The sequence below is a fragment of the Vanellus vanellus genome (genome assembly GCF_965231255.1).
Source record: "Vanellus vanellus genome assembly, chromosome: 1".
NCBI lineage: Eukaryota > Metazoa > Chordata > Aves > Charadriiformes > Charadriidae > Vanellus > Vanellus vanellus.
In genome coordinates, this window is record NC_138905.1 from 63042589 (window position 1) to 63057930 (window position 15342).

At 37.1% G+C, this 15342-nt stretch overlaps 1 protein-coding gene across 1 annotated transcript in view; it reads left to right on the forward strand.

Annotated features, from left to right (window-relative positions):
- The window catches only part of GNPTAB (N-acetylglucosamine-1-phosphate transferase subunits alpha and beta), a 48531-nt gene that overhangs the window by 18462 nt on the left and 14727 nt on the right, over positions 1-15342 (forward strand). Inside the window, exons 8-13 of the mRNA XM_082498349.1 lie at positions 6630-6791; positions 8559-8738; positions 9824-9994; positions 11647-11770; positions 12495-12698; positions 13834-14942. Of these exons, the coding sequence (XP_082354475.1) occupies positions 6630-6791; positions 8559-8738; positions 9824-9994; positions 11647-11770; positions 12495-12698; positions 13834-14942 (1950 nt within the window). The remainder of the gene's footprint in view (positions 1-6629; positions 6792-8558; positions 8739-9823; positions 9995-11646; positions 11771-12494; positions 12699-13833; positions 14943-15342) is intronic.

The following is a 15342-nucleotide window of genomic DNA, read 5'->3' on the forward strand; positions in this document are numbered from 1 at the left end:
CACATTGGTTAAATAGCAGTGGATATTCATATGGTCAATCTGCCAGTCTGCTTGTTTTATATGCTGGTTTTTTAATCGCTTTAAAGAAAGGGTGTTTACAGTAGAGAAATGAGATTGTTATCCAAGAGGAGATGGTACTTCAGTTTTGCTGTCTGAGGCTCTAGGTTCTTCATTTCAGCTTTGCATGAGGAACGTTTTTGCTTGAATGCTTCCTGACTTTAAGCCCTCTGAAGAATCTTCTTTGAGTTCATCCATTTGGGTTTGGAGCCTTTTCTAGTTCCTCACCACAGCTTAAGTTACAGGTTCCCAGTAGTTTTAACACATTTGGCTTAATGGAGCTGAAAAGCTCAGGATACCTTTGACTTCAATTACGAGCTCTTTTCATTTGTTAAACTTGCCCTTTAGCATTCAAGAAATTTAGTAACAAGATGTTCCTTAATTATTTTTTTCTGTTTCAATTTAAAATCAATTAGCTTATGTTTTCCTGACCTAGGGTTATTTCCTAGGAGCAGGTCTTCTGTAATGCTCTCATTAATTACCAAACTGGCATCTGAAATAATATTGCCTCTATCTGTTCAGAGATTATTTGGTGGAAAAGAAATCTGTCTCCTTCCACCTCTGGGAATATATTGGAGCACCGTCTTAGGCAATGTTTGTTCTCTGGTCGAACATCATGGATATAAGCCTTCATAGTAACATAGTTCTAAGGAATGTTGCCCCTCTCAAACAATATTTGAAGGTTCATTCTCTGTTTCTTAGCAGGTGTTGCTTTATGCTTTTTTCCAAAATTATTTTTACTTAAATCAGTTCTTTTATCCATAGTACCCTACTGTTTGCCTGGGTTGGTTTGTTTGTTTTTTTTTTTCTGGTGCCTTTGATTGTTAATGCTTGGTGTTTCTTTGTCAGAGTAAATTTTATGTGTTTCTTGGGCCCTTTATTGTCTCCCTGTCCTTGATTTTCTACCACCTTCTCTCTGATGTCTGTTGTCATGGCTTGTACTAATGTTTTGGCTGCTAAAACATACTCCTTTTAGTATAAAAATACGTGTTGTTGGGGAGGGTGTTGTGGGGTGGGTTTTTTTTGTTGTTTTTTTTTTTTTTTTCTCCTTGTTCCCTAGGCACTTTCAAACTTCATTAATTGTGGTTATTTCTCTAATTGCATTGTCTAACTATTTTCAAGTCTTGATGCTTTTTCTTCCTTAATACTCATGTGCGGACTTTTGCTTCTAGCACCGAGAAGTTCATAATTCTCACTAGGTTTTCTGCTGTAAATCTGTCAAGCACAGACCTTATTCTTAGAGTAGCCTTTGTCTCTTGTGCTATAATAGAGACTTTCCATCTTTCACGGACACCTTGGAAGAATGAAATACCCAGATTTCTCCTAATTACATTTGAGCCATCTGTGGATTTTTTTATTATTGTGGTTTTAAGACCTGTGGAGCTGCCTGGACCTTAATTTTTTGATTGCAATCATTGGTTTTTTTTCCCCCTGTTTCATCAGATGATCCCTTTCATCATCTTTTTTTCCATTCCCATAGGATCTCCTAGTAGTATTAGTCTTACAGAAAACATGACAAATGGATTCTTTCTGTGTTTCAGTTCTGCTTCTCATGTCCAAGCAGCTGGCTAACCTGTGATCAGCTTGGATAGAGACAACTTGCTTAACTCTTTATCATATCTTAAAAATGCCCTAATTTCAATGTGGTTTTGCATTGCTGTCCAGATGAACATAAAGGCTGCATCTCTGGGGTGTCTTAGATCTGTCTCCCATCTCCTTGTCTGTTTTTATGGAAGTGACATCCCGTGCCTATTATCTTTCTACATGATTTTTCCCTACCCCCTCTTGGTTGTGTTTTTTTCCTTGTCATCAGTCATGTGTCATCCAATTGATCACAAATCTTTCTGTCTGTGCTGGTTCTCTTTTCCTTGGTGTGTTCTTATCCTTGTGTAAGTGCTACCATTGTAGTCAGCTCATTATCTGTTCCTAAGAGCTCCTCTTCTGCAGTTTGTTTAGGCATATCTCTGTATAAAACACAATTTTTCTCAAGTATCCACAGCATTCTGCAGTTTCTCCATCCAGTTATATTGCTGTCTGTGTTTCTTTCCCTGGTGGTGGATGCTTTAGGACAAATAAATTGGGATTATTGTACTCTATGTGGTCATAGCAGCGGATTGTTCCCCAACCAGTTCTCTACTCTTGATCACAGCAATTTATTTATGTTATACCTACAATAGAATATATGTATATAAATGTAAGAAATGTTTTATTTGCAAGGATAAAATTTTTTACATATCAAATGTGGATGAGGTTGTTTCTATAGAAGCATTTACTAAGATCCTAGCTCAGAATCAGTTCTTTGTTCAGTGGATGTTGTAGGTAGGCAGTTACGGTAAACGTAACCAAGGGAGGTTTTCTCCTTTCCAAGGAGAGAGACACTAGGTTAATGTTACAGTTAAGTAGAAGAAAGGTTTGTTGTTTACAGTTGCCACCAAAATTTGCAGAAATTCCTCTGCTGTTAACACCTCAGGTCTGTGAAGTGGTGTCAGATGCCTGGTGGAGAGGAAGGAGGTTACGCCTGAGTTTAGGCTAGACTTGTGTCTCATAGCAGCCTCCTGATGCTTAATGGGTTTCTTCATACTCGAAGTGGCTTTTCCAATGCTGGAAGTAAAGAAATAATAATAAAAAAAATTCAACACTGCTGCTATTAAAAGGGAAGAAAGGTGAGAAAAGGAGGAGTGTAGCTGTTGGTGCATTTGTGTTGAATGTAGTAATGCTGCTTTAATTGGATTGCTTTGGTTTGTTTGAAATAACTTCTGAATCCAAAGAGGACCAAAAATTGCTTGGACATCTGGACCAGGTGTTTCTTGTTCTAAAAGTCTAAAAATCTCCGAGAAAAGCAGCTGAGCTCAACTAGAGGGGGTTAAACTGTGAAGCTTTAATATATAATGAATCAATTTCCAAGGTGAATTATGTATGTTATGGTCTACTGCAATTTTGTACTTAGGGCCTGCACTGTAATATAATGATACAGAAGTTTATTTCCAGATGAAAGGTAAGCAGCAGTGTGTCTGCTGGTCACGTTTGTTGTTCTAAGTTGTGTGTGTTATGACAGGTGTGATTGAAAATTATATTTGGCTGCTTTTTATTTTCCACGCTTTCTTAATGGTGCATTAGTAAGCCACTAGATGGAGGTGTTACTCTGGTTGTGCAGTTGTCTGCTGCTAAGCCATATTTCTTTAAAGGCTGTGAAGATGTTACATTGTACCTATACATGAAGAACAAATGAATTTTTTTTTTTTTATTCACTTTTCCTTTCCCCCCCCTTAACTACATTTCTAAAGAAAGCTATTGTTGTCCAGCCTAAAAGAGATACTAGTGACTTAAAAGCTAGGTAATGATATAAAGACTGACAAGGGAAGGATTGAAAGGTCAAGGGGATTTGATTTGTTTGATTTTGCTTTCTGAGGCTATCGTGGTAACGCTTTTTCACACACAGTAGTGAAAATTTTTGGAGAAAGGTGACTTTCCTTCAAGACCTTATATCCTGATTGCTTCAGGGAAAGCTGAGAGCTTGTAGATCTACTTCCTTTGCAAAATATTGTTTCCTCTTTAATCTGCATGTGTACACATATATGGACAAGTTATGTTGGAAAGGAAGAGCTGTAATGTGTCTTCTAAAGGCCTTATCTTACTAAGTGAAGACTATCCACACAGGGACCTACAGGCACAGTGATGCTGGGTGTTTGCTGTCCTCGCTATCTGGAGGGTGGGGGGTCTGAGCTTCTTACTGCTGCTCTTGTCAGAGTTGATGGAACAGACAGGTGCCCTCAGGAGTTGATGTTATATGTTCACAGAGATGTAATAAGTAAGCTTTGTAGGAAAAAAAAAAAAAACAAAACCCTAAGGCATTGCATTGCTTTTGGCTCCAAGTTGACCCTCCTACTAGTTACCTTATAAATATGTAATGATAGCCATATTTCATACTCGTAAAGCTGTAACTCTTTAACACAACACATGCCTCCCCCTTCCCTTGGTATGTAGGCATAGGAGTTTTCCCAATATTCATACTGGAGTGTGGAAAAAAAGGATTGTCTCATTTCCTTAATAATCAGCTTTGGCCATTAAGAAGATAAAGTGTAATAATTTAAAGACTGGTTAAGAGTCACAAGTTCCATCTCAGAAAAAAAAAAAACAAACCTGCTCTTTAGGCCTCTTACCTTGAGAGTGTGGAAATGAAAGTTTACTTCTGCATGGGGTGGCATAGCCTATCTGGCCTGCCTCCTAGTCTGGTGTGTCTAAGCATTGCCAAACATGCTGGCTCCAAAGGAGAACCTGCATTTAGAATTTCCTGGTGGGAGAACGCAGTTTTCCTGTCTCATTTTCAAGTGCATTATATAAACATGCACACGTGGTGGTCAGTGTGTGTGCCTGCACAGCATCTTTTCAACCTGCTGTGTTAGAAGTCAAGGCTCACCTGATCATGCTGACTCTGTGCATCTAGCTGTCTGTTTTTCTGTTCTATTTTCACAATACCTTTGGATCTGCTGGCCTGTTGTGTCAGGATGAAGATGATCTCTAGAAGATAATATTTCAAGGGAGTGGGCAATCGCATGCGTCCCCACTGAGAGGAGGATACCTGTGAGACATCAGAAAATCTGCCAGGGGAGAATTTCATTTTGAATACACACCAGCAACAAAATGCTCTGAGCAGAGCTTGCAACTTATTAGAATCTAGTTAGTAATGTCACCAGATAACTTTATTGAAATCTAACTTTATCAATTGCTTTTCTTATGAAAAGACTTGTTTCTTAAAAAAGGTATTAGTGGAAAAAAAACCCTGATGTAATAAAAATAATCTATTCAGTGTAGGGATTATCTTAATGCTGATGCTGAGCAGTGGAGCACATTTTTCCACTACTTCTTATTTGTGCTTGGACTGTTACATATTTAAAAACCTAGAGCATATATGCTGTGTTAGTAGGGGAAAAGGAGAAGTATTTGTAATAAATCTTGTTAGGAATCTGTAGTACAGGTATCTATTTTGTGGACTTTGGTGGAAACAAAGAGAAACTAAATGTTCTTAAATGCTTTCAAAGCTCTAGAATGGTAATATTTTTGGTTTGTTATATGTATGTTTTAAATGACAGATTCTAAGGGGCTGTGTGACACTGTTGTATTCCTAAATAAAGCACATACCCACTGATGGCAGCTTTGCAATCTGTAGCATTTTGATATTGATATTTTGGGAGGTTGCTAGCTGCAGTCCGTAACTATACCTCAGCCATTTAGCTACTGAAGCCATCCTTTCCACCCGTAGGTTCAGATGATTCCCTGGAAGGTCTGAGATTTATCAGATTTTTCTAATGGCAGCCCTCATAAGTCAGATTGAAAGATCTCAAATAGCATATGAGTCAAAGCATCAACAGCTTTAAAATGTCACAAGTGGGACAGCTGGTCTTGCTAAGGGAAGCTGTGCTAACTTTGGGACAAGTGTTTTAAAATGAGCAGAAAGGGTCAGATATAATTAAAAAAATAAAGAAAAAAATCACTTAAGGGTATTATGAAATACACTATGATGGGTTTGCTGTTTTCACACATGACAGTATTCAAATTTTGTTAACTTATGAATTGCTTTTACAAATCTTACGCAACTGAAAATCTGGTAGACGTGCTTGTTTGTCTTATGTTGCGTGAAGGAACAAAAATTAAGTATATCATCTAATAAATGTTAATCATTAACTGCATTTGTCCTCAGTCTGACTGTTGAATGCATGCACTTGGAGAATCAAAGTGCAGTTCTGCTTTTAGCTTGTTTGTATCTGCTCATGCTCCTTCGCACAGTATATGCAACATTTTATTGGGTTATGCTATATTTCTAGTGAAATGTTTTGATGCCCTGCAATTTGTAAGCTATACTAGTTGTTAGAGAGGGCATGTAGTGCAAGCCCCTTCTTATCCTGTGCATTATGAAATCTGATATACAGACTTACTAGTGGCAAGAGATAAAAACAGCAAACAGATCAAACAGTCCCCAACTAAGAAATGACCTTAACAGCATATTGGCAGCCATCATTAAGGACTTGGAGACCCACATGGATTAGTTCTGGAGCCCTTTGTATCTCAGATTTCTGAGCTGTAGGTTGATCTGTAAACCATTCTGAAAATTTCACGCTTCAAACAGCAACGATGAATTGGTGGCCTTAATTTTCTGAGAAAAGAATTGCTTGATTAAGACAGAAAAAAGTATTATTCTTTCAGTCATATTATAAAGTTGTAATAAAATATGAATTTTGTTATTGGGGGGGGGAGGGAATGGATGGGGACTTACTATTCACTTACTCCAGAAATATTTATAACACGGACAGCTTTACTGGATCATTGTGTAAAGGAAAATTTTCTTTGGAAAGTGAAAATTAAGCATCTAGAAATGTTCTGTATCTTTAAATGTTTTTCATTTCCCATTTTACTGCCCTTCTTTGTGTTTTTACAAAACTATAGTTCTTTAAAAACAGCATTTACCAGTCTTTCTTATTAGTAACTCTAGTAAGAAAAATGCAACAAAAAGATGGAATTGGCAAAGGAAGAGTGCTGCTGTGAGTGCATGCCAGAAACTTTCTCTGCTTGTATAGTTGCAGCTCTATTCAGAAGCCAGTGTGGCTCTCTTGCAACTGAATAACCCTAAGGGTTTCCAAGAACTGAGCAAGCAAGCAAAGAAGAACATGACTATAGATGGAAAAGAACTGACGCTTAATCCTGCTTATTTGCTATGGGACCTCAGCTCTGTTAGTCAGGTAGGTAAATTCTGTTACAGCATGTAAAGGTTGTAGTATTTAAAAATTGCAAGTAGAGGCTAACTGGTCAATGACAAGGAACATGGGATTTCTTCCAGAAGCTTGGAAGTGTTAAGAAATCCAGTATTTATTATGTTGTGAGAAGCATCACGAGAGCACTATCAAATTCTGAAATCTCGCAATAAGGATCAGAGTGACACTTAATTGAAATTTTTGTGTTCTCCACTAAGTGAAAAATTTTGCCCTCTGCACATGTTCTGATAAAGTTGCATGCAGTCAAGTCCTGAAAGGCTTAACTGATACTGATAAACAGGCTTCTTGCGTGAGGGAGACGGGGCTTTATTAACAAACATGATTATCTCCTTTCCAATATGTTTCTTGGATTTTATTTTTTTTTGCTTTGCAGCATCATATATGCTAAGAAAATGCTAATTACTTCTCTTCTAAAAATTGTGAAGACATGAAATACATATGTATGTAAGGAAAGGAGGTTTACTTTGAATGCTTTTGATACAAGCAAGGATGTTTAGTTTAGTAAAAAGAAATAACATAACAAGATGTCTGTTTCAAGATAAGATCTTCTAAAATCTTGGGGTGTTTTCTCGTGCTAGAATTTAATTTTACAGTAAATATCAAGTGGCATAGGTAAAGAAAATGTGCCCTTTCCAGTAAAGCTTGCAGTCTGCCTTTGTATCCTGTGAACTTGGCTTTTGGGGAGCTTTTCCTTGTTAATCCAAACCCTGAACTCAAACTTTATGCTTCACCATGTTGAAATTATGCGTTATTTTGTAAATGGGTACCTAGCCAATGGATGCTGGTGTTGCTGAAATGTTTTCAGTTGTTATGTTTTTGAGAATGTGTAAGCTGTGTTACTGTACATATTGGGAAAGAAGGAGACTGATTTACAGTGTGTAGAACCTGCAATGAAAATGGTAATTGTTATACGTTCAAATTTTTCTTGAGTTTCCTGTCTCAGTTGGGCATTCTTCTTTTAGAAATGTTCCTTTTAGGCAGCCTTAATTGTTGTTTTTAGGAAAGGTTATTAAGTTCTAATAAATGGGAAAAGAAACACATGTTAGTGTCAGGTACCTTAATTTTGTTACTTACCTGAAGAGCTTCTAATTAAAATGTTGTCTTTTTAACAAAAGCATATGGAAACATTTCGCTATCTGATTGTGAATATTAGGCTCAGTTTTGTTAATTTTCTCCTGCTTAAATTCTTTAAAATAAAAGAGCAGAGGATAATTGAAGAGCTGCTACATCATGACACTTCCAGTATATCTATATTAGGTGACATCTATATACAACATATGATGCAATGTACTTGGAAGGCCCCAGCCTCTTAAAACTGGATTTCTGAAAGGTGATGTTATGGATTTGAAATGCATCCTGGCTTTTCATCAAGATCAGGAAATAAATGAGACTAATAATCCAGGAAAACAAGAGGCTGTGTTTTTTCTGGGTTTTTTTCTTCAATAGCTGGGATCATACAAGGCACTGTCATCTTGCAGTGTGGTCAGCAGACATCCTGATGATACCAGGTGGTCAGCCATTGATGTCAGAAGATTGTATTGTTCACCTTGATAATTCAGAAGAATATGATCCTTTAGAAGAATAATGGTACTTGATCAATATACTTTTTATTTTTGAATGTAAGTTCTCAAATGGTTAATCACCCATATGGTAAAGCAGGCTGTTATTACCTAACTGGATCAGAACTTGAATGTTCTATTTGAAATCTAAGAAAATATTTTTTTCTTTTTATAGTCTAAACAGGATGAAGATATTTCTGCCAGCCGTTTTGAAGATAATGAAGAGTTGAGATACTCGTTACGATCAATAGAGAGGCATGCCCCATGGGTACGACATATTTTCATCGTCACTAATGGTCAGATTCCTTCCTGGCTTAACCTGGATAATCCTCGTATAACCATTGTGACACATCAGGTAAAAGCCAAACAAAAACTCCCACCAAAACCCCCAAACAAACAAAAATACCAACATGAAAGTGCCACTAGTAAAGATTCTGTGTTTGTTTTGAAATGTAGTTATACCCTTTCAGCTAAAGGCTGCATGTATTTGGAAGGTAGAAGTAACCACCTCTTCCCCATCTTATCCTTGGTTTTATTAAACCCTAGTATGTCTTTGTATTTTGGCTAAGCAGGTCACTGAATCTATATCAAGCCTTCATTTAGTCCCCTTTTCCAAATACTGAGGCTTCAGGTACCGTATAGCCGTGTCTAATTTCCTTATAAAGTCTATTTATAAAAGACCTGGGGAGAAGAAAATGTGATCTGAATCCATAAACAGTCTCTCAGGACCAGTAATAACCAGTAATAAGCTTCTGTTGAGACAGGATGGATTGCAATTACTGGAACTAAGAAGATGCTGACTAAAAAAGTAGCTAAGCATTCTGAAAAGCTTATTTTAAAAGAGAAAGGGAATCCCTCAAGCTTCCTGCATAAGTGAAACAAAAATACTCTAGTAGCTTCTTATTACGAATTCGGGAGTAATTTTGGGATCTAGACATGTCATAGGAGCCCTGAGCAAACTAAGTGGTAACAAGATACTGATTCAACTTCTGTTGCTGTCTGCTTCTGAAGTTACTTGAAAGAGATGGAAGAATCCTGATTTTTTGAATGCTAGAACAGGTTCAACTTGCTTGAAACTTTGTGCAGCCTGTACTGCATGAGAAGTGTAAATATTTGTACACTGGGACTGATCCAGTACCCGGTGAAAGAGGAGTTTGTGTCTTTGCACTGAAACAGGTGCAGTTTCTTAGTTAAGCAGCAGGCTTGAAACTGGTTTTGAGTGGGAAAATGAGATAGTGACGGTTGGTTTGGTGGGGTGTTTTGGCTAAAATATTTTCACTTTTTTTGTCTTTCATATCTCTTCTTGTTCCTGATAAATTTATTTTTTTTTTTAGTAGATAAGTGGTAAATATCTGATGTGCCTGACCTTGTATAGTTTGGGGTTTTTTTATTTATTTCTGAAACTGTTTTGGATTATTGGGGCTTTTTTTTTTTTTTTAGGAAATATTTCAGAATGTGAGTCACTTGCCTACCTTCAGTTCACCAGCTATTGAAAGTCACATTCATCGTATCAGTGGCCTCTCTCAGAAGTTTATCTATCTCAATGATGATGTTATGTTTGGGAAGGATGTTTGGCCTGATGATTTTTACAGTCACTCTAAAGGTCAAAAGGTAAGCCATTATCAAAGTAAAACTTCTATGCTAATATAATAAAAATAAAAGAAAGGCAGAGCAAATATAAGAAGATTTGCCTTCACTCCCCCTTTTACCTCTACAGCTTCAATATTCTTAAACAGACAATTGTTAGTAAAGGTGCAGGTTGGGGAGGGCTCTGTCTCTTTTTGTATGTGTGCTGTGTTGATGTTTGGGTTGCATAATTACTTTTATTCATATTCAGTCACTGGTTTCTGGCAGTACAATGGTTCTTCTGTCAGGCTTTATGCTTTAGTTTATCAGTGTTCTCTAATTCTCCCACTTTCTGTTGAAGCACTGGTAAGACTATTGTGATGGTTGGGAGCTGTCAGTCTTCCTTCCCTCTTAAATTCTTTTTGTTTTGTGCAAAATGTTCAAAACAAACCTAAATTAATTCTTCCATGGGAACACTGAGGTCAGGTGACATTCAAACTGGTCTAATATTTAAATTTACCATTAATTACCTCTGTTCCAGACACCCATAGTATCTTTGCCCAATCTATATATAATCATAAATATATCGTTATTTACTACAAGATATATTGTTGCATGTTCATGAACATCAAATAATTTAGTCTTTCAGCAGACTTATTATCAACAACTGGGGTTAAGCAAGGCAAGTAGCCTGAGGAAACATTAGCAATAGTCATGTGTAAAGACTGGTTGCCTGCAGAGTTTTCATCCATAAGCTTCATCTACAAGAGCAACACGGAGGAAGAAATTAAGATTTATATTTTATTATTTACATTAAAGCAGTAAGTACACAAGACTCTAGAGATCACTGAATTAAACACTTCATGCAGGCAGATGTGCACACTTGTGTACTCACACAGAAGGGTTGTACAAAACCAGTTTAAGCTACCCTAAAATTACTGTTTCAGTACTTGAGGAAGTTAGGAGGCTTTTAGTTGTTTTAAATCTTTAAGGATGTAGGCAGTATAATTGCAGAATCATATTGTTAGTGCATTTCTGTTCTTCTTCAGTTATTCTCAGTTATGATGATAAAGTCAGCTTAGGTGCAGTGTTGTTTGTGATAACCTGATCACAGTAAGTGTTTCAACAGGAAACACGCTGCTAAAATGATGAAACAATAAGGCCTAAAGGAAAATGTGTGCGGTTTTTAATGCCTCCCCAGTTGAAAATACACACACCCACACAATTTTTTTTTATCTTGGCAATTCTTAGAATTATTTAAGTCATAGAGGATCAGATGCTTCAGGGATTATGTTCAACATGTGCTGCTTATCTCATGACTGGTTAGTAATGAAGAAACATTTTGAGTCAGGAGAACAATGAACTGCAGAGCTATTTCAGAGTTTAAGTTCCCCCTTCTTATCTGATAAAAGATAAAATATTAATTTGCATTGGAATATGGTTTGTGGAAGAGAATTTGGGAAGTCCTGCTTTCTATTTCTGGCTGTTGCTGCCTTGCTGTATGGCCTTGGGAATTCTTCAGTCCTTCCTTCTATTTGAAAGGGATAACGTTAACTTCAAAGGTTTAAATGCTGTTTGTAAAGCTTTGTGAATACTTGGCACTGTACACAGGGAGGCATTAAGTCTCTGTATTCCAAGAAACAAGCTCAGTTGACTTCTGTTTGCAGTCCTTGTCTCAGACTATGATGTTGTTCCAGGTTTACTTGACTTGGCCTGTGCCAAACTGTGCTGAGGGATGTCCTGGCTCATGGATTAAAGATGGTTACTGTGATAAAGCCTGTAATAACTCAGCATGTGATTGGGATGGAGGTGATTGCATTGGTAAGACAGCAATGTTAAATTTAGAAAAAGTGAACTGTTTGGTTTTTCTTAAAGAAGTAATTCTGTAATTTGTCATTCTCCTGTAACTACAAAATTTGCCTCCTTTAATAATAAAAGAAAAATTGGTTTACAGATTAAAACCTTATTTCCTGCAAACTACAAATTTCTATGGAAAATGACAGTAAATAGTAGAGCATAGGAAAATCCTTCTTTGGGTACCAAATTTGACTAACTGAAAGGAAGGTTTTTGAAATTCATATTATTATTATATATTACTGTATAATATATATAAACATTATATATTGTTTGGACTTAGAATCCAAATAATAACAGGACTGTAAAGCTGCACCATTAGTTCCTAGATCCAATTTTCAGAAGGAGAACTTCTGGACTGAGGAAGTGATACCACTCTAGGTGCCATAAAATCAAGACTGCAAGCATGAGAAATAAACTAGTCTTCTGCACGCCTTTTTGAAGTTAAGAAAAAATATGTTGGTATTTTTGTTGCAGCTTTGAGTTGGTTCCTAAACTTCTATACGCTATAAATTTTACACTAATTCACAGAGGTCTAGTTAGCATTTGCCCCATTTTAATTTCACTGGCGGTAAATAAGGTTTTCGACTCTTCAGTCTAGCTTTAACACTGTGGCTTAAAGTGTGTCTTTCCTCAGAAATAAGGATTTGAAATGACTGGGGTTTTTTGGTTTTCTTTTCTCTCCCTGTAGGTAACAGTGGGGGTAGTCGCTATGTTGCTGGTGGAGGTGCAGTTGGAGGTATCGGGAATGGACCACCATGGCAGTTTGGTGCAGGAATAAGTGGTGTTTCATACTGTAACCAAGGCTGTGCTAATTCCTGGCTAGCAGACAAATTCTGCGATCAGGCCTGCAATGTCCTCTCCTGTGGATTTGATGCTGGTGACTGTGGGCAGGGTATGCGAAATACATTGCTGATAACATTTCTGTAGGGATTCTTTTGAATTACCTCACTTTTTTGGTTCATTGTTACTCTCAGATTGGGTTAAAATGCCCTGTATAGTTGTGGGAACGAGCTGCTAGCAGCTGAAGAAAAAACTCAGATGCATCTTGTATTCATTAATCCAAACCTGAATCAATATTATGCACTGCTTTATTTAATAAAACTGTTATTGACCAAGCATGGGTGGGGTGCTAGATACTTTACAGAGTGGCAATTATCAAACTCCTTGTCCCAAGAGGCTTACCTTTTAAATGAAGAAATTACATTTCAGCTATGCAAGCAGTCTTTACCCAAATAAGGACAGCTGACTTGATGATAGCCGTAGTGGTTAAGAAATCTAAAGAACCTCTCTGATACTGACAGCACGAGTTCAAGCCTGGCTCTGGGCTCTTGCCAAAGACTACTTTTAGGCACCTGTGAAGTTGTCTGAAGTTTATTTTGGTATGAAAGACTAGCAGGAGTGAATGAAGTGATTGAGAGTGCTGTCTGGTATAGGCAGGGGGACAGAACTGGAAGAATTTGGCCTGTTTGGAAGAGTAGAGGCTTCCCTGCGTCTCACCTCAGACACATGCGTTGCTGGTAATTCTGTTGCTGGCAATGAGGTTTTGTTCATGTGAGTTGACAGATAATCTGTCTTCTGCTTTGGGAGGGAGAAGTTTGATTCAGCCTATCTGATTTTGGAAGTCTCAAATCAAGATGAAATGTAGTAGTGAAATCCAAGTGATGTAACATAAATCTACTAAAATGTGGCAAAAATGTAGTATGGGCATGTTACTTATGATTGATACATAATTTTAAGTGACATGTGATAACGAGCCACTTAAGCTCTTCAGGTAGAGACTGAAAGAGTGATAAATTATACTGGCTTTTAGAATTACCACTGGAATGTCTGGCAGCTTTATATATCTGAATATGTTCTAGTCATTCATTATTAAAGGTAGGTTAGCAAGAAACTGGAAGCTACAGTAAGTGTTCTTTCACAAAGCTCTCTCCCTGCTAATATAGTGAATCTAGGTGGGCATATTACAATTTAAAAAGACTGAAAGATAAGTGTCACACTGCAAATTGTGTTTCGTGGTGTTTTTCCAGATCACTTTGAAGAGATGTATAAGGTGACGCTTCAGCTTAATCAGACCTACTATGTTATTCCCAAAGGTGAATGTCTGCCCTACTTCAGCTTCAGTGAAATAGCCAAGAAAGGAATTGAGGGTTCATATAGTGATAACCCAATTATCCGACATGCTTCAGTTGCTAACAAATGGAAGACTATCCACCTCATAATGCATAGTGGCATGAATGCAACTGTGATCTATTTTAACCTTACGTTTCTAAATAAGAATGATGAAGAGTTTAAAATGCAGATAGCTGTTGAAGCTGATACTAGAGAGGAACCAAAATTGAACACAACTTCAATGCAAAAATCCAACTCTGATTTTAAAACCGTAACATCTATACCAGAAGCTGAAATGATATTTGAGGATATTCCTGAAGAAAAACGCTTTCCAAGAGTCAAGAGACGTCGAAATGGCACACAAGAGAGTCTACATGAAGAGGTGATAATACCATCAGTAAATGTGTCTCTCCTTCCTGAAGATGTTCAGCTAGCACTGCAGAACCTGGACTTAAAACTACTAAATGGTGATATCACTCAGAAAGGGTTTAACCTATCCAAAGCTGCCCTCCTGAGAACTTTCCAGTTCTTAACTACAGTAAAGAGTATTATAGGCCTGGAAAAGAAAGGCGTGCATAATCGTTCAGAAGATCAGAAGAACCGTACCAGCTGGCAGAAGCCTTATAAAGATGTAAACAATAGCAAAATAAAAACAATAAAAGCAAATGAAGAATTTCCTTTAAGGCTTACAGGAACAAAGGGGACTCTTGTGACAATGAACACAAACAAACCTATTTATAAAGTAAAGCCTAAATCCACACTTCCCTCCCAGATCATAGGAAATAAAAATGAAACTCGAGAAAAAGTATTGAATGCACTCATATTAAGGGAAACCCAGAAATCAAGACATACTGTGAATTTAGATACTGGAGAAGACACACAAGGAATAGAAGGAGGAAAAGGGGGTGTGAAGGTGGATACAAATGCAAGGGAGGGACTAGTGGGAAGAAAATTACAGTCTTATGCGGAAAGTTACCAAGGCTTTTTGCCATGGGAGAAAAAGAAGTATTTCCAGGACCTTCTTGATGTGAGTATTTTAATGTCATTGCATATTGGAATAGTTGCATCTTTCTGCATTTAGTGGAATACTGTCAATATGATCTATACATTTGGAATGTGTCTTTCTTTGAGGCAAATACTGAGATCTTTCTTCAAAGCTCCTTTTGACTTTTCACGTAATTCATTTATTATCTGGGCCTCTCTTAGCTAGGTAGTACAAGCTGAATAGTCATTTCTGTTCCCTTTCTACTGCTTTTTTTAGTCAGATTCACTTTTTATTTATTGTATGTTGGCACAGTGTTATTATTCAGACATACACAGCACTACAACAGAAAGCTCAAATTTTGTTTTGATTGCAATTGTGCAAATATGGATCCAGTCTATTAAAAAAAAAAAAGTAAAAAAAATATGTATAATGGTAAGTACTT